General features: G+C 39.7%; 1 protein-coding gene across 1 annotated transcript in view; it reads right to left on the reverse strand.

Moving 5' to 3' along the window:
* Positions 1-11512: 11512 nt before the first annotated feature.
* Positions 11513-23276, reverse strand: part of Dctn6 (dynactin subunit 6) — a 36238-nt gene continuing 24474 nt past the window's right edge. The window contains exon 7 of the mRNA XM_047551332.1: positions 11513-11756. Within this exon, the coding sequence (XP_047407288.1) occupies positions 11676-11756 (81 nt within the window). The 3' untranslated portion in view covers positions 11513-11675. The remainder of the gene's footprint in view (positions 11757-23276) is intronic.

Below are 23276 nucleotides of genomic sequence, written 5' to 3' on the forward strand. Positions count from 1 at the left end.
CGCATGACTGAAGGGACAAGGGAGGGAAGGAGGGAGGAGTCTCCGTCCTCTGGCGCAGGAAGGGAAAGTGTCAGATTGATGGGGAACACACCAGGGCCTGGCTGCATGCTGGGAGCAGTCAAGATTACTAATGGCAGGACAGAAAGTAACAGCAACAAAAGAGCGAGGGCCGGGGCTAGAAGACAGCTCTAATGAGAACATTGAGCTGCATTCCAGGCTAAAGGGTAACCCAAAAATGTAAGCAAGCCTGGAGCTGAGATTAGTTATAGCCAAATAAGTCTTGCAAGATTCCGAGGGTGCGGGCAGCTGGTGGAACACCGGCCCTCCTGCCTCTCTGAGGCCCGCGTGTGAGACTTTGTATAAATACTGACTTTTTAGGGAAGACAGAGGAGCCTGGCTTTTTTCACTGAAGGGATTAGGAGGAGTTTATTGATTTTTAAACAGCCTATTTCTAATCAGGGCTTATTTTAGATCTAATAATGCTTCTTTTTTCAATTGGGTGCTGAAAAGGGAATTCAATGTCAATCTTGAGGTAGAGTATTTTTAATTGTTATGGAAGATGTTACATTGAAACAAAGATTGTAGGTCACATGCAAATCCCAAGGCACTGATCCCATAAATGTTCTGTTAAACAAGGGAAGCCTTGCCCAGCTCTTGGTTTGGCATTATAATGGCTGGTCTGATGAATTGGTATCCATATAATGGAGTAAATGATGATAACTTCCAGAGAAAGCAATCTAAAGTTTCCACTGGCAAATTTCTATTCATCCTTTGAGACCCAAATCAAAGATTTTCTAATTCTCTTAGGTATCATAGTAGCTCTGTCCTCTGCTTTCACTCTGGAATGCCGTAGTTATTTTAATTATTGCAGTTACTACATCATACTACAATTGTTAATTTATGGTTCTGCTCCCTGGAAACCATGAGTTGTAGAGAGTAGAGGCTGTAACTTATTTTCATTCTGTATTCCTTTCTCCTTCCAAGTAGCTCAGTTATTAGAATATTGTGGACAGGTTGAGGGGTACCTTGGAGGAAGGATGTGGACAACCAAAGGGATTGGACCTTGGGGTCACTAGAATTGGCAACAGGGCTGGGATCAGGCAGCTCAGACATTAGAACCCAGGGAGCTGTGGAATGAAGGTGATTGATGTGTCCTGACTCTGGTTGACAAGTATTCCTGCTCCTCTTGCCAAAAAAGCCTTCTGCTCCTCGGAGTGCTTAAAGGGTTCATCCCTGAAGACTAAGTAGGGTCAGCTAGAAAAGAAAGGTTGGATTGAGGAATACCTAGAAAAGAGAACAACTCTGAGTGGAGGGAAATAAGGCGACAGTGGAGTACTTTCTGTCTGCCAGCCCTGTGCCCTTTGGCAAGTGGACTGATCTGGAGATTTAATCTCATTTGTAAGACTTGAATGCGCAACCTTATCTTAATTGACAAGTAAAAATCGTATTTATTTATGGTATACAATGTGCTATTCTATACATACACACACATTGTGAAATAATTAAATCAAACTAATTAACATATCCATCTCCTCACATACTTAGCTTTGTGTGTGTGTGTGTGTGTGTGTGTGTAGTGAGAACCCTTAAGATCTACTCTTTTGGGCTGGGGTTTTGGCCCAGAGGTAGAGCACTCGATTGGCACATGTGAAGCACTGGGTTCAATCCTTAGCATTACATAAAAATAAATAAAATAAATGTACTGTGTCCCTCTATAACTAATTAACTAAAAAAAAAACCAAAAAACAACAAAAAACTATTTTTTTAACAAATTTAAAGTACAGTAAACCTTCCCTATCAGGGGGTCCCACATCTGCAGATTCAACCAACAGTGGATCAAAAATAACTATTTGCATAGTATTTACATTGCATTATAAGTTGTCTAGAGATTATTTAAAGTATATGGGACATTGTAGGTAGGTTGTCATTTTATATAAGGGACTTGAGCATCTGTGGATTTTAGTATCTGCAGGGGTCCTGGAACCAATCTCCCCAGACACCAAGGGACAACAACATACAATACATTGTTATTAGCTATAGTCACTGTGTTGCACAATGGATCTCTTGAAGTCATTCTTCCTAGTTGACTGAAATTTATATGTCCTTTGGACAACTCTTTTCATCCCCCATCTCCCTCAAGCTTTTCTTACCATTGTGGGGACAGAAAGCAAATGAGATTCTTTTGGTTGCAAGACTCACTACAATCACCTCTAGTATGCAGAGGGTGGTGGCCATGATATGGCAATAGGAAGACCGGAATCTCCGTGGGGCCCTGCCCAGAGTTATGGTGATTGACTAAGGGCACACATAGCTGGGACTCACTCTGAGGAGATGAATTGAGCGCCTACTGTGTGCAGACTGTGTGGGTGCTGGGAAGCAGCATTCTCACGGCTCACTTGATTTCTGCCTCTCGATGTGTCCTTTGACTTCTGCATCCTCCACTTAAATCTCTATTTATGCATTAGTCAGTAGACTTGTTTGCAAGTGTCTGACAGAAACCCATCTCAAACTAGCTTAAGTAAAGGGAACCATTAGTGGTTCATAATGTAAATAAGCCACAGAAATGCAGGGGTGGGTGAGGAAAGTGGAGGGATGCAGGGGGAGAATGAGGCTGGCCCCCTGGGGTTGATTGGATCTGGCTCACCAGAGCTGGCTGGGATTTAAAAATAACTGCAAAAATCCTCCAAATAGAGATAGCTTACCCAGAGTCATGGGAAGGACACTACACAGGATTCCTTTTTCTACTTTCAGATCAGCCGTTTATTAGCTGTGGGATAGTATATATAACATTGCTAAGTCTTCCTCTGTTACATGGGCATAAAGAATTACCCCCTCTTTCTACCTCACAGGGTTATTCTCAGGAACAAGTGAGTCAGTGTTTAAGAGTGTTTTGGAGACTTCAAAGTGCTGTGTAAACACTGGGTGATATTATAAAAATATCTGCAGTGAGCTGCAGATGCCCATCTGCATGCTATGTAGCTATATAGCTATATCTTTCTGCATAAAGACTTTACTGGGAAGAACAAAGTTGACCGACATTTGCAATTGATAATTCAATTTATTGGGATTCAGTAGGACATGGGGCTTCCACTCCATGTTCTCAGTTTTGTCCACTAACTACTCATAGCTGGATCACTGTCTTCCCCCATACCCACCTTCAAGACCCTACAGGTTCCTGAGCCAGTGCTCAGGGCAGGAGATAATTAAGTAATTCACATTCTATAGGATTTAGGGATCCTGGGTCCTCCAACCAGCCCCTGGGTTTCTACTTGGTTTCAGCTGCCAATCCTGTGGGGTAAGACCGAGGGTGCCAGAGGCTCAGGGAAAAGCCCATGATTTCATTACTATACACAGGGCTTCTGTGTGGTTTAAAAAAATAAATTATATTATTTTAATTCTAATATATTTTAAATTGACACATGGTAATTGTACATGTTTATGGGGTACAGTATGACTTTTAAATACATGTATATAGTGTGTAATGATTAACATCTGTAACCTAAAACATTTATCATTTCTTTGTGCTGGGAACATTAAAAATCCTCTCTACCAGCTAGTTTGGAGTATTTGATTAATTGTTATCAACCATAGTTACTTGACTGTGCTGTAGAACATTAAGAGTTGCTCCTCCTATCTAGCTGCACCCTGTTCTGTGTGGTTCTTGATGCCCAATTTGTTCTTCCTGGTTCTTCTTACCAGGAGCTGGTATTCTGGACAAGTAGGTCATCTAAGAGCCGTACTATGAGGGCCACCTGTTGCCTGTGTTTGCCGAACTGGTACCCCTCTCCAGGTGGGAACTTGCTGCCATGTGGAACCTAAACTGGTCTTGAGAGCTGATCCTGTTAGTGACCAGATACATCTTCTATCTCTTACTGCACGTGGTAGATGGAGCCCAGACCCTTTCTCCTACCTACCTTGTTTTGCCAAGGAAGCTCCTGGCCTATGGAGATTTTAACAGATTGCTTTCATAATTTTTTGGGGGGGGGTTATTTCTGCTTACATTCAGAGGGCATTTCTCCTAGATACTTCTCCAAATTCCCAAACACACCATGTTTTAACAGCTTTCTAATTTCAAATTTACTGAGGACTCACAGGACAATAACAATAATACTATTAATAGAGAGCAAATGTGTATAGATCACATCCTATGTGTGTGGTACTGTGTTAAGTGCTCAAAAACTGCCCTGTGAGGTTTTTATTCCTCCTTTACAGATGAGGAGACCTAGGCTCAAGAGGCTAAGGGTGGCATAGCTTTTGTGTTGCACAACTGGAATTACAGCCAGGTCCCAGAGCCTGTGGTCGGTCTTTCTTTTTTCCTTCCTTGCTTTTCTTTTCTTCTTTTTCCATTTTTTTTTTTTTTTTTTTTTTTTTTTTTTTTGGTGCTGGGAACTGAACCTGAGTTTCCACAGTTTACGCAGAAGACATGGATAGTTTTGAAGGTTTTATTATATGTCCAAGTTACATGTCATTTTTTCTCTCTGGGAATTCCAGAAGGCCTATGTCCTATCCTAGCCCTTCTTTTCCTCTAGTTCTTCATCATTTATCCTGAAAGCATTCCACTACGAGCTGTAGGAAATATAAAGCAATTAGACATAATTCCTGCCATCAAAGAGTTTTAGTCTAGGAGATGAACAAGGAATGAAATAAGTGCTGAATGAAGCTCTAAGCAGTTTCTTTGCTGTTTCCTTCTGGCTGTGTAGAAGCGGTATCAACTCAGTTCACTCTGCCAAATATCTCAAATTGGAGAAGTCTTTGAATTCAACAGCTAACAGCTGTGTCAAAGGAAAAGGGACAATTTCCTTTTAAAAAATGTAAGAGGCAGAATAAAACTTGAAGGGTGAATTGATGCTAGTACTATTGATTACCTTAAATTTTTTTATAAATGGTGCTGGGGACTGAGCCTGAGCTCAGCCTGAGCTGAGGGTCTTGCCCTTGCTAAGCATGGGCTCTACCACTGAGCTACACCCCCAGCCCAATTACCATATTCTTTATAGTTGCCGTAACCTGCCCTTGCCCAGAAATACAGAGAGGAGGATAAATTTTAGATTTGGTCACTGTGGGAGCCATTCTCCAACCTTGTCCTTCGGCCTACTATGGAATGGTTGGTTCAGTTTAGCAAATCATCAGGTCCACTATGAACTAGTCAGGGTCTAAGGTAGGTGGCAGCATGTTTAAGGTTTCAAAGGGAAGGGCTGTAGTCTAGAAGAATTTATCATTGAGAGAGGAGGACAAATTTGTCTGTAAAAGCAGGTCAGTGCAGTGAAAGAGATCTGGATAAAGTGCTATGGGAGCCTAGAAAGGGGGATTTAGTCCAGTCTTAGAGTGTGAACCAGTTGTGTGTGTGTGTGTGTGTGTGTACATGTGTGTCTGTGTTGCTTTTGTGTCTGAGTGTGTATGTGATTTCGAATGTCTGCCTCTGTGTGTGTTTGGATTTATGTCTATGTGTGTGAAAGTGTGTCTTTACTTATGTGTCTATATGTGTGTCTGAGTATCTGCATGTCTACACATGTGTCTGAACATCTGAATATGTCTAAGTGCCTGTGTGTTATAGAGTCATTTGTCTATTTGTGTGTCAACATGTGTCTAAGTGTGTGTCCCTTTGTGTTTTTTCCTTGAGGACAAGATGTCTGACTGAAATATATATTTTTTTTCTTTCCAATATTAGTGATTGAACCTAGGACCTGGCACATTCTAAGCATGACCAATTTGTGAGCTACATATACCCGTAGTCCTGACTTAAATCTTGAAATGAGTTTCCAAAAAAGAGAATAGACTGAATAAGCGCACAGAGGCAGCAAATGACATCGGAAGATCCAAAATCTGGGATGTGAGGTGGAAATTCAGGAGACAGGGCTGGACAGGCAGGTTGGGTTTAGGACCAGGAAGGCTGACTGAAGACCTTAGGTTTATCCTGTCTTAAAATTGGGCCCTGGGAAGCAGGGAGCCAAGTGATTAGGATTTGGAGACATAACTCTGGTTACAGCCTGGAGGACAGAGTGATCTGGGGCAGGCTGGCAGTGAGACCTACTAGTTAGTTATCAGGGGAACAATCTAAAGGGAGGCCATCAGGAAAGGAAGTGATGAGGGGAGAAGGCCCCACCCATTCTGCCTTCCCAACCCCCAACTGGGACCTTAGCATCTCAAACTCAGGCTCCTCGCCCCTCCCCCACACCACCTATTTAGCCCTTAGCAGCTCCCCAGACCTCCAGAGTATTCAACTTTCCTCAGGCTGAGTGAAGTGGGACGAGTGAAGTCAGGGAGAGGTAAAGGGGCCTCAGAGTTTGACAGAGGCAGAACTGGCTGCTGACCTCCCCGTTCCAAGTGCCATTATGTGATCACCACGGAATTTCTTTTACTCTTTGCAGTTTTTTATGTCCAACTACTTCTCTATTAGCCTACTTGAATTACAGACTGAGACGTGTATGAGGGAGTTCAGTTATGCTGCTGGGATAGAGATTCTACTCTAACTCTGGGATGGCTGCACATTGGTTCATTTTCTTTCTAAATGAATCACTTTCCTTCTTCTGCCTTCCTCTCAGTTGTCCTAAGAAAGACCTTGTGAGGACTTCCAGGGGGGATTTCTGTCATCTCAGGAGCAAGCTTCCACCATAAGAGTTCCTTCACATGAGCTTCTAGGCCCCATTTCAGTAAATATCCACCAGATGAGTTTGCAGGTATCTGTGGTGGGGAAAGTTAATAATGAAAGTGTAATTAATCTGATAGGAAAAGCTTATTCTGGTAAAATTAAGACCACATTGCTGTGTGCCTGCTCTGTCACTTTTATAAACCACCCTCTGGTATGTTGGGTGAATCAAATGATGGAGTTGTGTACTGATTTGGCGGAAGGCAAAAAAGGAAGAGCTATAGAAATCATATGAAGGAGACTTGGCAGGTGTGTCCAGGTGGAACTCTGCTGGATTTTTTTATTTGTTGGTTTAACTATGGTGCAGGGATTGAACTCAGAGCCTCGTGCTTGCTAAACTCACACTCTATTGCTGAGCTACATCCCCAGCCCTGGAACTTTCTAAGGTCTGCAATGGTGCTATTGAGGTCAATCACTGTCTGCTGTAGAAGCTGGGGTTCTCACTCCACATTTGAATGTTTCTGGGAGACTCTTGGGCTGTGCTAGGGCCTCAGGGCTTCCCAATTGGTTCTTGAGGGCAGCAATCTCAGATCCAGATGAGGGATAAGAGGAAAATCCTGTTTGGTTGGATTCTGTAGCCTCTCTGACCTGCACTGGAAATTTTTGTGAGGGCCTTCTTGTTGAAACCTCCTCTTGTGTTCTGACTCTTTCTTCTTGTTTGTCATGGTTACCAAGAATTGCAGAGATGTTTTTCAGACCAATATATTAAGGACCTTAAGGCCTCCAAATTTTCCAGACAGATGAAAGAGTCAAACATATGGCAAAAATATAAGGTGAGTTTAATCATTCTTTTTATTTCCTGAAACAAGGCTCAGAAGATGCTAGGTTAGAAGAGGAATGGGCTTACACACGGCCCAGGAGATCTTGTTGCTAGACTTTGCTGGAGGATTCCACTACCTGGTGTCTTCTTCTAAAATTATTTTAAAACCTTAAGAACGGACAAAGTCATAACTGGTGAAATAACATGGATATTTGAAAAGAGAAGTATAATATTGATTATGAATTATACTATTTTAGTCACCATTTATGAGCACCTATCATGTTATGGATTTTCTTTCTATTAACTGCTTTGTATACCTTTCCTCAAAACCAAATTGCTCACGATCGATCACATAGTGCTTAGCCTTCAGGGCTGATATATCAGCTTCTCTACATTGCTCTGGTTGCTGTGTTCATTTATACTTTATTAATCTTGATGCATACACTTTCTTTATCTTAACATACTTCTAAAGTGGCATGCAAATTAATGAAATTTTTGGAAAGATGTTCTAAAGAGTGATCAATTATGAAGGCTTTTTTTTTCTTAAATTATAAGGAATGGAAGGTTTATTTGGATTTTTTTTTCTTCTTTAATTGACATGTAATAATTATTTATATTTATGGGATATGGTGTGATATTTGATGTATACGTACCACTTGTAATGATAGAATCAGAGTAATTAGCATTTCCATCTCCTTCAACATTTGTCATTTCTTCATGTTGGGAAACTTTAAACTCTTCTAGATTTTTAAATAAAATATAAATAATTTGTTATGAGCTACAGTAACCCTATTGTGCTGTGGAACATTATAACATATTCCTTCTGGAAATCTTTAGAGTAGAAGAAAGGGACTGGGGGAGGGAAGAAAGAAGGGAAATGGGAACTACTAGGGAATGATATTAGCTAAATTGTATTATATTGTGTGTATGTACAAATTTATGACAACAAATCCCGCCATTATGTACAACTATAATACATCAATCAAAAAAATAGGGGGAAAAGGACTGAGGATGTAACTCAGTGATAGAGTGTCCCTGGGTTCAACTCTAGTATTGCAAAAACAAAAACAAACAAACAAAAATGAAAGGATTTTTCTCAAAGATCTCTCATGTGCCTTCCAGTTATAAAATCCTAAAATTCTAGCCTTCTGTCTACATGATACATGGTCTTTGGGCATGATGTGGCCTGAGAAAGAGATGGAATCCTAGTTTGTTTATTTTATTATTTATTTCTTTTTCTTTTTCTTTCTTTTTTGGTACAGGGGATTGAATCCGGAGGCACTTAACCATTGAGTCACATCCCCAGCCTTTTTCATATTTTATATTGAGATAGAGTTTTGCTAAGTTCCTTAGGGCCTTGCTAAATTGCTGAGTCTGGTTTTGAACTCTGGATCCTCCAGCCCTAGCCTCCTTAGTCTCTGGGATCACAGGTGTGCACCACCATGCCCAGCTGGAATGTTAGTTTCTATTTAAATCAAGGTCATAGTTCAAATACTGTTGTTGGCATCAGCTGACAAAACTGTAGGTCTCAACAAATCCAGTGATTTCTTGTTATGAAGGAAAAAAGAACCAAAATAAATTACAATCTTTATGCTGATATGTATTTCTATGACTAAATTATTATAAAACTCCTGAACTACTTTGAAATAACAAAATTTTATAGGTTTGGAAGTGTCTTAAATCTTTAAAAATCCAAGCATAAATTTTAAGTTTAAATGAGGAAATATAACTATATATAAAAGTTTTTTGTAGAGTTACTGTATTTTACAATTACAAGATGTGATCATTTATAAAATCAATCCAGCCTTATATTAACAGAAGAACTTCATAATAATAATTTGTGGAAATGGAAATTTCTGTTTTTTGTTTTTTTTTTTTTTTTTTTAAAGAATGTTTTCATTCTATGTAACTATTTTTCTCCTTTTTACCCAGTTTTTCCCTCTATCTCTCCTCATTGCTCTCTTCCTGGTCTCTGGTACCCACTATTCTGCTCTCAACTTTTATGAGATGAACTTTTTTAGCTTCCACATATGAATGAGAACATGTAGAATTTTCCTGTCTGTGCCTGGCTCACTATACTTAAACATCTTCCAGATCCATCTGTATATCTACAAGTTACAACATTTCATTCTTCTTTAATGACTGAGTAATATTTCATTGTGTATACCACATTTTCTTAATCCAGTCCTTCTTAATGTACTTTTTGTTGGGAAGCAAGGAAATCATTCTTGCTTAATTATTCTTTAATGTTTACTCTATAAACTCGTGGTACTTTTACAAACAGAGCTGGAAAGTGTTGATGAGGGCTCTGCAGGGGACAAAGGCAAATATGATGGAGAGAGACTCTGTCATTTCTTTACCTGCCCACGGATCTGTCAAAAGACAAAATTATGGGCTGGGGAGATAGCTCAGCTGGTAGAGTGCTTGCCTTGCAAGCACAAGGCCCTGAGTTCGATCCCCAGTACTGCCAAAAAAAAAAAAAAAAAAAAAAAAGACAAAATTACAACAACTTACTTATAGATCTTAATTGACTTTATTTTTGATTCTATAATCGGGCAACATTTCTTCCATAAAATAGAATGAATAGTCTACTGGGCTGAGCAAATAGTTTATAGACAGAGAAGGACTGATAAAAGCAGAAATGAAGAATAAAGAGCAGATTGATCATTTCAAAGTCATGTTTCTTGTCAGATGGGGACAGATAGGAAGACAGATAGAAAAATAATTGATTATTCATTTAAGGATTCTAGGAGAGAAAACTTCATTATTATGAAACAGGCCTGTTTAGGAAACTTGCCTGTTATGTCTCCTGGTTTCTGAGAAGATTGAATAAAAGTTTAGTTTCAGTTGTTGTCTGATTTGTTGGGGCCAGTGCAGGAGCTCAGTCCTGGAACCATGGTCTCCTGGTTTAACAGATCACAATGGACATGTGGGGTGGGTGTGTCTTCTAAAATGAAGTCTCATTCACTCTTCTTTTCCAACAAAAAATGTGCTCATAGGCCAGGAGCTGTGACATACCCCTGTAATCCCAGCAGTGTAGGAGGCTGAAACAGGAGAATCACAAGTTTGAAGCCAGCCTTAGCAACTGAACAAGGGCCTAAGCAATTTAGTGAGATCCTGCTTCAAAAAAAAAAAAGTGCTGGGGTTGTGACTCAGTGGTTAAGCACCACCCTGGGCTCAATCCCCAGTACCAAAGAAAGAAAGAAAAAATAAGTGTACTCATAGACACATAATCTTTTACCCTGTACTCATGAATAATTTACGTGTGTGTGTGCATATAAATCTAGTATACATGTAATCCTTCCTTTAGTCAGTTTCATTTCTCCCTGAGTAGCCCGTCATGATTATTCAAAATAATTACACATATAAACCTAGTTGAAATATAAACTATTCAGAGAATTTAGATTTCCAGAGAAGAGTCCAGATGCCCATGGACAAGGACTTCTGTTTTGAGGGTGTCGCGAGCAGTGAGGAAGAGAGGAATCAAGTGTGGTCCCAACAAGTGGATTTTATTCATGCAATACAGACTCAACTTAACAGTCCTAATAATAGCAAGTCAAAAATACATTGAAGATTCACGCCCTCATTAACCTAGAGTCCAATCCCCATGGACTTACTCAATGCAACGTCTCTTTGCCAAGAAGTCAGTCAACAAAACCGAGGGGATTCTTCTCAGCCATAGCCTCTCTCAGCTCCTCGGATGTCTTCGTATGTCCTCGGGTGTCTGATAAGCCGGAGGCTGGATGGCAGCTGTCGTCGCGGGAGTGGGGGTTAGTTGTCTGGCCTGGGTGAGAGTGGTCGATCAGCAATCAGTGATAGTGTGGACAGCAGCCGGGGCAGTCAAGAGATAGCGACGTGTAGTCCTCTGGTCATGGTGCTGCTGACAGTTTGCTCCAAAAGTCCAGGGGTTTAAGTAGTGATTTTCAGCCCAGTCATGCTCTGGTCTTCATTGATAAAGACCAGAACATGACTAGACTAGGAGCTACCACTCAAATCATAGATATAGGTTCACATCGGCATTGTTCAGGAGTGTCATCCTGCCACAGCAAGTTTGTCACCAGGCGCCTTTTATGATTTTAGTTTTACAAGTCCAGGTAAATACCAAATACAGCTTATTATTACTACATAATACACAACTATAACAGCTTATTATTACTACATAATACACAACTATAGCAATTCCTATTATTTCCTTGTCTCATTGCAGAGGGGGACAACTAACACCTTCAATGGAAGGACAGGCAAAGCCACTGTCCCCTGGTAGCTTGCTGGTCACTTGAGAGGTGTGAGGTCAGGGTGGGCACTCCCTTTGGGGCAGGGATCCCATCTCAGTTGTACCATTTTTGGGAGAGGCTGTGGAAATGCAGAGAAGGGACATGAGGTTAGATTGTCCTCAAAATTCAGAACTGTGGACTCAAAGATCTTCTCAAGAATTTCCAGGTGCTTCCAAGTAAGGATTTGTAGGAATGACAAAGCAAGTGGGTCCTTAGAATCTGAAGTCAAAGATTTCAAGAGAACCTGTACTGGTAAAACTGTTTCTGTGTTTTAATGTTCTGCTTTGGTGAGTCCAAGAGCAGGTGGGGGGAATGGCAAAGAAAGGCAATGATAAAATTTATACTTATTAATTCATAATCCTACTGATTCCTTTGGAAAATGGGTCAATAGTGCGAAGATAGCAAAACCATCTGTGTATTTATAGGAAGGCCTGGTTATATAAAAATATGGATAAGAAAAATATTAGTAGGAAATTAATAAAATGGTACCAGTGGTGGTCTCTTTATGTTGGAGTTTTGAATGCATTTCCTTTTTCTTTGATTTCCAAACTTTTATGTATAGCAAAAGATATTTATCATAAAAATGAAATATGAAAAAAAGCCATTTATCCCTCTTTTGCAACCTGTACCACATATCTTGCCTGAAAACTTCATCAAATGTGGTCTTCTTCAACCTTGGGGATATGTGCCTCCTGGGAAAGTTAAATTTTGCAGAGATTGTGAAGACTGGTTTGGGGTGCTGATGCAAAACCCAGGTTGAGGACCAATGAGCTGATGGTTTCCACAAACTTCTCATTAATCTGGGTATAACCTTTCTGTGAGGTTCCAGGTAAATGAGGCTCTAGACCAGACTCATTGGAGCAGAAGGAGGTGTTCACCGCTGCCCACTATCATGAATATCGGATAATAGGGTATGGGTCTCTTCATTACTGCACCCAAGTCCATCTGCTTGCTGCTTTAAAGTTAAGACTCAGGAGACAAGAGTTGGTGGGAAGGAATTAGGTTTATGTAGTGGCTGACCCCCTGAGAAAATGCAGGGAGCTATTGTCCTCCCAAAACAGAAAATCTGAGAGAACTCAGGTATGAGAAAGGAACTTTATAGGGAAGGGAAATAGGTGCAGGGGGCAATGGGCAGGGAGACTACATATTGTATGGGATCTTTTGTCATCTAGGGTGTGTGTTTCTGTTTTTCTGGCTGGAACATCACAATCAACCTCAACTTTGACCTTCAGGGACTGGTCCGTAATTCTTTAGTGAACATATTTCTTTTCTGCTAGTTAAATATCATGGCAATTTACATGATTTTTGTTCATTGATGTACCGAACTAGAGAGTAAGAAGGGATGTCACACATTCTGATGTAATCTGCAGGTTACCAAATGTTCTGGGTTCTGTGACTCTAAAGAAAAGTTGCTGATTAGAAAGTTCCTTTAAAAAGGAATAGCTAACCTTTCAGTCAATCATTAAGATTCAGATTAGGGAAGAAGAACAAAAGGGCACAGGAGAAAAATTTTAACTTACTAGGCAACTTCAGCTAGAGAGTCATCTGTAGCACAGGTAGTAGGACCTGTGCAGACGGTGTGACCTCCAAAATCAGAGATTTTTAAAGTCAACTAAAAGTACATGAAGCTAGAGGTTTTATTAGTTTTCCCTCCATTGCATCCTGTATGCATTCATTTGAGCAGGATTCCCCAACAAGTTTTCCATATTCCCTGTTAGATTATTGGATATTGAAAAATAAAGTTCATCCTCTAAGCAATCTTCATTAAATTCATTTTTTAAAAAAGTATGACTCTCATAGCACTCATGGAAATGCTAGAGAGTTAATGAAATAAAACATATAAGGGATTCACCTTGTTAAATAAAAATTACAGTTGACCATTATTTTGGACTAAAATCCTGCACTAAGCCCCAGTGGTCCCAACTAAAAATCAAAGTGGTGTCTGTATTGGTTTGGATCTGAAATGTTCCCCAAAGGTCATGTGCTAAAGGCACAGTCACCAGCCTGTGGTACTATTGGGAGGTGATGCAACCTTTATAAGGTGGGGTCTAGTGGAAGGAAGTGAGGTCACTGGGGGTGTGCCCTTGAAGGGGATAGTAGGACCCTGGCCTATTCTCTCTCTTTCCCAGTGACCATGATGTATGTTGTTTCTTTTGCCATGTGCTTCTTCCATGATGTGTTGCCTTACCACAGGCTCAAAGGCAACAGGGCCAAGGGACCATGGATTAAAACCTCTAAAACAATGAACCCAAACAAATCCTTCCTCATTTTAGGCTGATTTTCTCAAGTATTTTGTCATAGCAATAGGAAGTTCTCATGTGGCAGTTTCATTTATCAAGCTGAAACTAAGCTGTTCATCTGACCTGAGAAATCAGGATTAGAGAGATAATAGTCAATTTTCCCAGTCTTTTTTCTTTTCTTGTGTTGGGGGTTGAACCCAGGGCTTTGAACATGCTAGGAATGCTCTAAACTGAGTTATACCCACAGTCACCAAACAGGCCAATTTCATTTGGCATGATGACGAAGTTGCCTTTGCTTTATTTCTTACACAAAAAATAACCTGATGTTAACCAATCTATTATTTTTCTACTGTACTACCCCCACCTTTCAGGGAAAGTAACTTTAAAATAACCAATTCTCTTTTTGTTCTTTTGTTTTTGCTTTCTTTAGGCTTTTCTGTCTGTAAATCCAACTTCTTTGGCTCAGTTCATAGGAGTACTCATTGCCATGTTTTATGGAATGAAGCGTTACCTGATTCTAAAATGAAAAACGAAGCCAATTAAGATCTTTAAATTGCTGTAGTTTTGTCCTTTGACCACCTCTTAGATGAATTATAGTTGGTTCAATCAGTAGATCAATAGTGACAACTTTTAAGATAAATATTCACAGAAGGACCATTAAAAAAAAAAAAATCTAACTTGAGTGTGTGGGAGTGGTGGAGATTGTGGAGAGAATCAGGAACTGTAATACATGAAATGATACAAATCCTCAAAAATTGGCTTGCAACAAAGAGAAAAGGCCTGGATCAAAATATTGGAGACTCTGATGTAAAAATAAGATCACTGTGTTTAAATCTTCTCAATTACCGTTTCCTAGGAACACAGAATATTTTCAGATTCTAGAGTCTAATATAAGTGAAAATTTCCTGAAATACAAGCATACTTAAAAAAGCAATTCCTAGCTGGGTGTGGTGGTGCACACCTGTAATCCCAGCTGCTTGGGAGGCTGAGGCAGGAAGAGCACAGGTTTGAAGACAGCCTCAGTACTTAGTGAGGCCATGATCAATCTAGTGAGACTCTGTCTCAAAATAAAAAGTAAAAAGGCTGGGATGTAGCTCAGTGGTTAAGTGTCTTTGGGTCCAACCTTGGTACCAAAAATAAATAAATAAACAAACAAACAAACGAACAAAGATAACAAAAGGGCACAAGAACAATTTAACCCACTGGGCAGCTTCAGCAGGAGAGTCATCTCTAACTGTGACCTGGGCCTATAATAGCAGCATCTGGGGAAGCTGAGGCAGGAGAATTGCAAGTTGGAGGTCAGCTTTAGCCACTTAGTAAGGCTCTGGCCCAAGAATAAAATAAGAAGGCTGGGGGTGTAGCTCAGTGGCACAGTGCCCCTGGGTTCAATCCCCAGCACTGAAAAACAACAAACAAAAAAGAGCATATCCTCTTTAAATGAGTGGAAATGAGCAGGGCAGGAGACATTGCTGGTATGTCTCTCGCCCCTGCCTCTGCTGAGTTGCCTCAGCTCACACTCAGGAACAACAGTGAGGTTTACTATACAGGATTTCTGTGACATTGATGGGATTAGCAGATTCTCCATCCTGGGAGCTTTGAATCAGGACTGTGAGATGCTGTTTAGTCACCCTGCAGGTCAATGAAGGGAGGACACAGAAACTAAGGATTGAGGGCAAGTGCCCTGGGGCTTGCGCATACATAAGCAATGAATGCTGGTTTTCCAAGAGACCAACAGACCAGGCAAATGGGAGAGAAGAAGGCAATGGAAGCTGACTGCTGGCTTCCTGGCCCCATCCTCTGTGGGGCCAGTTAAACTCCATGGCCTTGGATTCCATTAGCTATCTCAAGAGCCTTCCAGGAAAGTCTTTTTGCTTAAACTGGTTTGAAGTAGTGGTTTTATCTCATGACCCAAAAAGTCTTAACTAGGAAAAATGGTAACCAGAACAAAAATGCATGACTTAATCAAATAATTAACATGGAGAAAGAAATGTAAATGGAACAAGCATTAAGAATGTATTAGTCATTTTTCCCTGCCGAAAATTTTTTAGAGTTGTCCTTTTTTGGCGTTTTGGGAGTAGTAATGGTCAGAATTCTTTAAGAAATTCATGGAAGTTATAGGCCTTCTCTTCAGAAGATGCGCACACGTACACACACACACACACACACACACACACACACACACATTTTATGTATAATCCAGGGCAAGTACTTGGTGTTTTGAGCTTTAATATATGTACACATATGCCCGCTATTCTCATTCTATCTCTCATTTAGACCCTAAGCTTCTTACTAAAGGATAAAGTTGTTGCTTATTAAATTTTTTTTAGTTCCTTTACCTGGTGGCTCAGTTAATATTATTCAATGAAGTTATTAACTGTCAAATTGTAGGATGTGTATTTTCCTGTTTCTACCATTAAAATATAGTACTATGTAGAAGCAGTTGAAATTTTATTAATAAATTGTCCATAATTAGTTGACCCCAAAGAATGAGTTTAACCTTGTGAACATTACTAAAATCCTTTTTGAATGTACACCATGATCCATGCCCAAACGTAGTAAATGTCCTATTAAGGGGACTAAGTATTTCACATTGAAACTAACCTTTTCTGTACTTTTTTTTTTTATAAGCATTGCATTACTTTTTTTAACCTTTATTTATTTATTTGTTTTTACGTGGTGCTGAGGATTGAACCCAGTGCCTCACGCATGCTAAGCAATCGCTCTACCATTGAGTTACAACCACAGCCCCTGTAGACTACCTTTTTTTTGTCTCTACTGAATTTGTAATTTATCAAAGAAGGGCCCAAGTAGATATAGAAGTCAGGGTGTCTTGCTTGAATCCAGGCTCTGCTACCCACCATATATCCCTGGGCAAGTTGTTTAATCCTGGACTAGATTTTCTCACAGGTAAATGAGGTTAAGAGCTGTACTTAATCATAAGGGTTTTGTGAGGTTTCAGTAAGATAAGCCACTAGGAAAACACCCAGCACCCAGGAAGAAACTAACAAATGTTAACTTATTATCTACATGAATTTACATAGACACTCTTGACCCTCTTGATTCTCCTCCCTTGTAGTAGCCAGAAGTGTTGGGCCAGGAAAGTGCTTACTACACCAGCAAAGCAGGGTCCCACAAAGTGGAGGCAAATTTTTGATATTTTTGTTTCGGTTAGGGCACACAGTTTCTGCAAGTAACAGGCAACCCAGCTCACATTTGCTTAAACATTCAGAAAATGTCTTATGTATCTATGAAAGTCTAGAATTAGGTTCTAAAAGATGGACTCAGCCTCATCTTGAAGCATCTATATTTTTTCTATCTTTTCCTTCTGCTGCTTTCCCTCATGGTGGTAAGGTAACTGCCAGCAGCAAATAGGCAGCATGTTCTCCTTTTCACATCCAGTAGAAGGAGGAAAATCTCCTTCCCCAACTATAAGATATAAGTTCTTCCCTTACCTTGTTTTAGGCAAAATTTAAGTTACATATGCACTTGTGAAACAGTGAAAGGTCAAATATTCATTGGAATGGACTGATTAAGCTTAATCCATGGATTGAGTGGATAGTTGGACAAAACTGAGAATCTATTAGGAAGGGGGAAGTTGGATGCTATGGTCTGAATATCTGCTGAAATCCTGCCTCCCCAAGAGGATGGTATTAGGAGGTGGGGCCTTTAGAAAATGGTTAGGTCATGAGGGTGGAACCCTCATGAGTGGGCTTAGTGCCTATAAAAGAGCCCACGGGAGTTGTTTGCTGAAGGTGCCCTTATGAGCCAGGAAGCTACCCTCACCAGGCATTGGATCTCCTGGTGTCTTGATCTTAGACTTCTCAACTACCAGAAATGTGGGAAATTAAATTTCTAATAAACCACTCAATTTATGATATTTTTTTAATAGCAGCCCCAAAGGAATATGACAGGGAGGGCGGAGTCTTGGACTTCATCTAATGTGACTCTTTTTTGCAAAACTGTAATGCAGGGAGGGGCCTCCTATGTGGCAGAAATGGGAGGACACTTTAGCAGAATATCATTTACAGCATGAGAGCTTTCTCTCTTCATATTTTATAATTTTTTTTGAGGCAGGGGGGACTGGGGAGTGAGCCCAGGGATGCTTTGCCACTGAGCTACACCCTTAGACCCTTTTATTTTGACACAGGATATAAGTTGCTGAGGGTCTTGCTAAGTTGTTGAGGCTGGCTTTGAACTTGTGATTTACCTGCCTTAGCCTCCTGAGTCACTGAGATAACAGTGCATGGCTCTCTTCATATTTTAGAATTTAAAACTAAGATGCAGGTGATTTTGTTATGCGGCACAAGTAAAATTTATTATTTTTGTTTTTCAGTGCTTGAGATTGAACCTGGGACCTTGCACATGCTAGGCAAGTGCTCTACCATCCCTAAATCTAATAACTTACTTATAATTTAGTAAAGAGCTTTCAGTTCTTCTCGTTACATTATCATAAAGTTTAAACATAAAGAATGCCATCTGGGATCTGGTGTGGGCCATTCTTCTGATTACAAAGGATATGAAGACCATGGCAAAGCTTTCCTGGCCACAGGGGAAACCCTCAGTCACAATCTTCCCTTTTGTGCTGTAATCATTTAAGCACAAAATATAACACATCCACAACTGTGCCAGCCCGCATTAATAAAAAAGAAACATTTTAGGCACAGTTATGGGATAAGTTGAAAGATTTGGAACCATTTTGTCAACTAACAGGTCTAGATAGTAAAGGTGATCAAGTTCTAAGCTGGGGGTGTAGTTCAGTGGTAGAGAGCTTGTCTTGCATATGTGAGGCTGTAGATTCCATCCCCAGCATGGCCAAAAAAAAAAAAAAAAAAAAAAAAAGATTAAATTCTAAAAATCTGTTCTATTAAAATCAAGCACATCTACTTCAGCAATAAGGGACTCTAAGATGCTATCTTCATGAAAGTGAGGTTATTCTTTTGAAAGTATACATAAGTCACAGAGGAAAGATTGAGGGCTTGGGCCCATTTTGCTGTTCCTCCATTTGGCAGTTCTGAAGCTGTGCTTCCCTATGCAGACAGAATCTGTAGTGAGTTAAATGGGAAAGTCAGCTTTCTAGAACAGGAATTCATGAAATGATAATATATATCATCAAAATTTTATTTTAAATTTAAAACAGAAACAACAAAACATTCACCCATCATTCCTTTGATGTCAAGCTAAAAACTTGGGAGTGTGGTACTGCTGATGGGACCACTTGTAAGACATCTACTAACACAGCAAGAGTCATTATCAATTTCAGTTTCAGTGGATGAAGGACTCAAAACAATTGTGTAGCAAAATGAGAACAAAAGCCTTCTATATTTTGGTGCTCCCCTCTCCTTTGCTCAAACTTTCAGTGTTTTGTCCACACCTAATTCCATAACATTTAAAAAAGTCTTTATCATGTCTTTCCCAAGTACTCAACTTCGTTTCATAAAGATTATAGCTCTTTTCACAATCATAATTGCTTGATTTTGGTACTATTGAATTTAATTATGTAATTGCTAACTACTAATTGCATAAACAAGGTTGGGAACAAATATAATTAACTTTTGGAAAGCATACGATGCAGGGTGAGATGTGATTGGCCCACCAGGGCGTAGGTTACTGACTAGTGAAAATCAGGTGGCCTTGAGCATCAGACAGTATTTTTCACATGGAGCAGAGAGTGGTTCAAAGGTCTGAGCCATACAGGTAGCGAAGGAATGTTAAGCTGGTTTAAGCAGTGGAAAATCTAAATTCAGGGACTTTGCACCACTCAAACTCACATGAAAGAAAGAAGTTTTGCTGAAATCCTAATGAGAGGAATGCTAATAAGGAAGATTTGACCAAACCATTCTTTGCTAGGTATCAGTGGAACTAATCATGCTTCTCTGTGGGAGGTCAAAATTCTTGCACCTCTCCTTGAATGACTAGTCTCAACAATTGCTCTAAAATATTTAAATATGTCACTCTTTGAAAGAGGCAGGAGAAAAGCTGTTCCTACTTTATGTTTAGTAAAGTATTCAAGTCTAAAGTGTTCCTAAAATGGGTCAGATTACTAAGGGTAATAAAAGTCTCCAAGAGCAGGGTGTTTGCCAGCCAGTAGTGGGAGAACCATGCTGTACATTGGTGCCCTCTTGTGGTGAAACTACAGTAGAAATTACAAAGCTTTAAAACAAAAGCATGGGAAAGAAATCCACATTTACCTTTATTAATGGTGGACGGCATGCTAAGAGTTAGTTCCCAGAATGCCAAAAGTAGTGGTGTTTGAGGGTGGACTATGAAATTAGAAGTGTTTTTTTCCCCACTTCCTGAGTTGTTTAAAATGAAATTGAATCACATTTACCAGTGAAAAACAAAACACCACTGCATATTACCACCATAGTTAATTAGTAATAACAAGCAGACCCAGTAAAGCTTTGGAAAGAATGACCTGGATCCTGCACGTGGGATCCCTGTTTGGGTATTTTTAAATTGAATTCAGTAGATCAAGTAATTCTTTTTTAAAAAAATTTCCCTATTCTTTTGTCTCATGCACATTAAGAATTTAAAGATTATGAAGAGTTGAAGACAGGTAAATCTATACCTGTTTTCTTAATTAGTATTTGGAAGCTGTATCTTAAAAAAAGTTAAAATTTTTCCAACAAGGCAACACAGAATATGGCTCAGATCATGAACTTTGGAGCCCAAATGCTTCTTATGAGCTGAGACACCTTGGACAGTTACTTAACCTCTCTAGGCCTCAATTTCCACATCTGTAAAATAGGGATAGTATTATCTACTTGATTAAAAGAATTAAAGAAGTTAATGCATATTTAATTAGTTATGTATAAATTGTTATTACTTATTTATTTATTTATTTATTTTGGCACTTGTGATTGAACCCCGGGGTGCTCTACCACTGAGCTGTACCCATAGTCCTTTTTATTTTTCATTTTGTAACAGGGTCTTGCTACATTTCCCAGGATAGCCTCAAACTTGTGATCCTCCTGCGTCAGCCTCCCAGGTCACTAGGATTACAGTCATGTGCCACTGCACCTGGTGTAAAAACTGTTTTTAACAATGCCTAGAATGTATGTGATAAGTTCTATGCAAGTTTAATAAATAAATACAATTAAAAAAAAAAAAGTCAGAGTTGACTAAGTATCTCTACTTTAAGGGTTAGCAATAGTTATTGTACTATTCTCTCACTCAATATTCTTATCCTTCAATAATAATAATTCCTATTAAGTTTAGACAAATTAAACTGATGTTTAATGAAATTTACATTATATTTAAGAGTATTTCTAAGATAGGTGTAATAAAATAAAAAAAAAAAAATCTGGGCCAGGTGCCTCTCAGTCCCAGCTATGGCGAGGCTGAGGCAGGAGGATCACAAGTTCTAGGTCAATCTGGTCAGCTTAGTGAGATCTTGTCTCAAAAAATAAAAAAGTGTTGGAGATGTAACTGGGTAGTAGGCACCTGCCTAATTTGTACAAAAAAGTTTGATTCCCCAGAACTGAAAAATTTTTTTTTGGTATTTGTCCCTTTTCCTGGCATAGAGCTCCTCAACTCTTTGAAATTTGCTTTTTTTTTTTTTTTTTTTTTTTAATGCTAATAGGAACAGGTGACTAGTGTTGGAACACTCAGTTCTGCCTTACCAACTCCAGGGAAGGTATAGGAGCTGGAGATAGGATAAGCATTCTTAGACACCGGTTGGTGAATGTGCTCATGTGCTGAGAGGATGATGTGCTTCAAAGAAATGGAAGCTCTGTGCCATTCCCAACCCCAGCCCTTTCATTTGGCTGTTCCTGAGTTGGATTCTTTATAATTAATTTGTAATCCTAAGTATACCACCTTCCCAAGTTCTTTAAGTTGTTCTAGAAAATTATTGAACTTGAAAGAGTGATAATGGGAACTCCTAAATTTGGAGTTTGCTGGGCAGCGGTATGAGTAGCATGCCCATTTGCTGCTGGCAAATAATGTCGGGACAGTCTTCTGGGCCCTTCATCTGTGGAGCCTGGGTCACCTCCAGATAGTTAGAAGCAAACTGTTGGACATCTAGCTGGGTGCTGGAAAATTGGTTGTTGATGTTGTAAAAGACTGCTCATTTTGTCAGAAAACAATAGAGCTTCAAGGTGGTCATAAGATGAAGACATTTGGTGATGGCATGTGTTGTTCCATTAATTAATCAGTTGTGTGTTCCAAAGTCATCTTCCTCAGTGTGAAGACCCTCTAAGAGATTCTGACAGTGTGCAGGGAGGAATCCAGCTGTAGATGGATGTGTGTGTATATACCGATGATTTTAAAATATGCACATGAATTCTTTGAATTCCCCTCCCTTTGTAAAATGACTTAGTGACTCACTTCTAACAAACCAAATTAAATGGTATTGATGGTGTGCAACTTTAGAGACCAAGTCATAGAAGGCACTGTGGTGTCTTCTTTCTTGGACAACTAGGTTCTGGAGGATTCTCAGGTAGCCTGAGGAGAGGCTCACATGGTGAGGAACTGAGGCATACTGTGGACAACCATTTGAGACAGTCATTCTGGAAGTGGAATCTACAACCTCAGGGCAAGGCTTCTGATGACTGCAGCTCTGGTTGACAGTTTAAGTTCAGTCTCAAGAGAGACACAAAGCCACAGCCACGAGTAAAGCCACTCATAGATTACTTTTATTTTGGAGACAGGGGTCTTGTTGTGTTGCCTTGACTGGTATCCAACTTTTGGGCTCAAGTAATTCTCCTGCCTCAGCCTCCCAAATAGCTGGGACTACAGTCCTGCACCACCACATCCAGCATATCACTGGTTCTTGATTCACAGAAATTATGTGAGATAATCATGTGTTTGTTGTTGTAAGTTATTATGTCTTGGAGTAATTTGATATGTGGCATAATAACTAGTGTGTTTTTAGATGAAGGAAAGCAACTTTTCTAGACTTGACACTATTCAGTCAGTGAAAAATCCATCTGGACCCGAAAGCTAGGTGCCAAATTGCCTTCAGGTGCTATGAAAAAAATGGTTTCTTTCTTTTCTCTGCCCAGTGGCTATCTTGTGTCAGAAGCATATCAGGGTGTCCTACCGTTTAGTTTATTTGTCTAGAATATCTGTGATGACGTTTGAGAGCTGTCTCAGTGAGCGACAGTCACTCAAGTCATGTAGTCTGGCTACGGAGAAACTCAAGAGTGAAGTATGTAATAATCTATCTGGACTTTTTGGTTCTTTGCCATGATGGGTCTGAAACTATGCTTTAAGAATATTCAGAAACTCATAAACTATATTGACAGACCAAGTGGGGAAAAACTCACACAAACTAAATCCACACAAGATGAATGTACAAATCAGAGAGGTTCTCTAAATTTCCTATGTGTAGAATTGAATTGGGTACCTTATATTTT

This window comes from Sciurus carolinensis, chromosome 4 (genome assembly GCF_902686445.1).
Source record: "Sciurus carolinensis chromosome 4, mSciCar1.2, whole genome shotgun sequence".
NCBI classification, from domain to species: domain Eukaryota; kingdom Metazoa; phylum Chordata; class Mammalia; order Rodentia; family Sciuridae; genus Sciurus; species Sciurus carolinensis.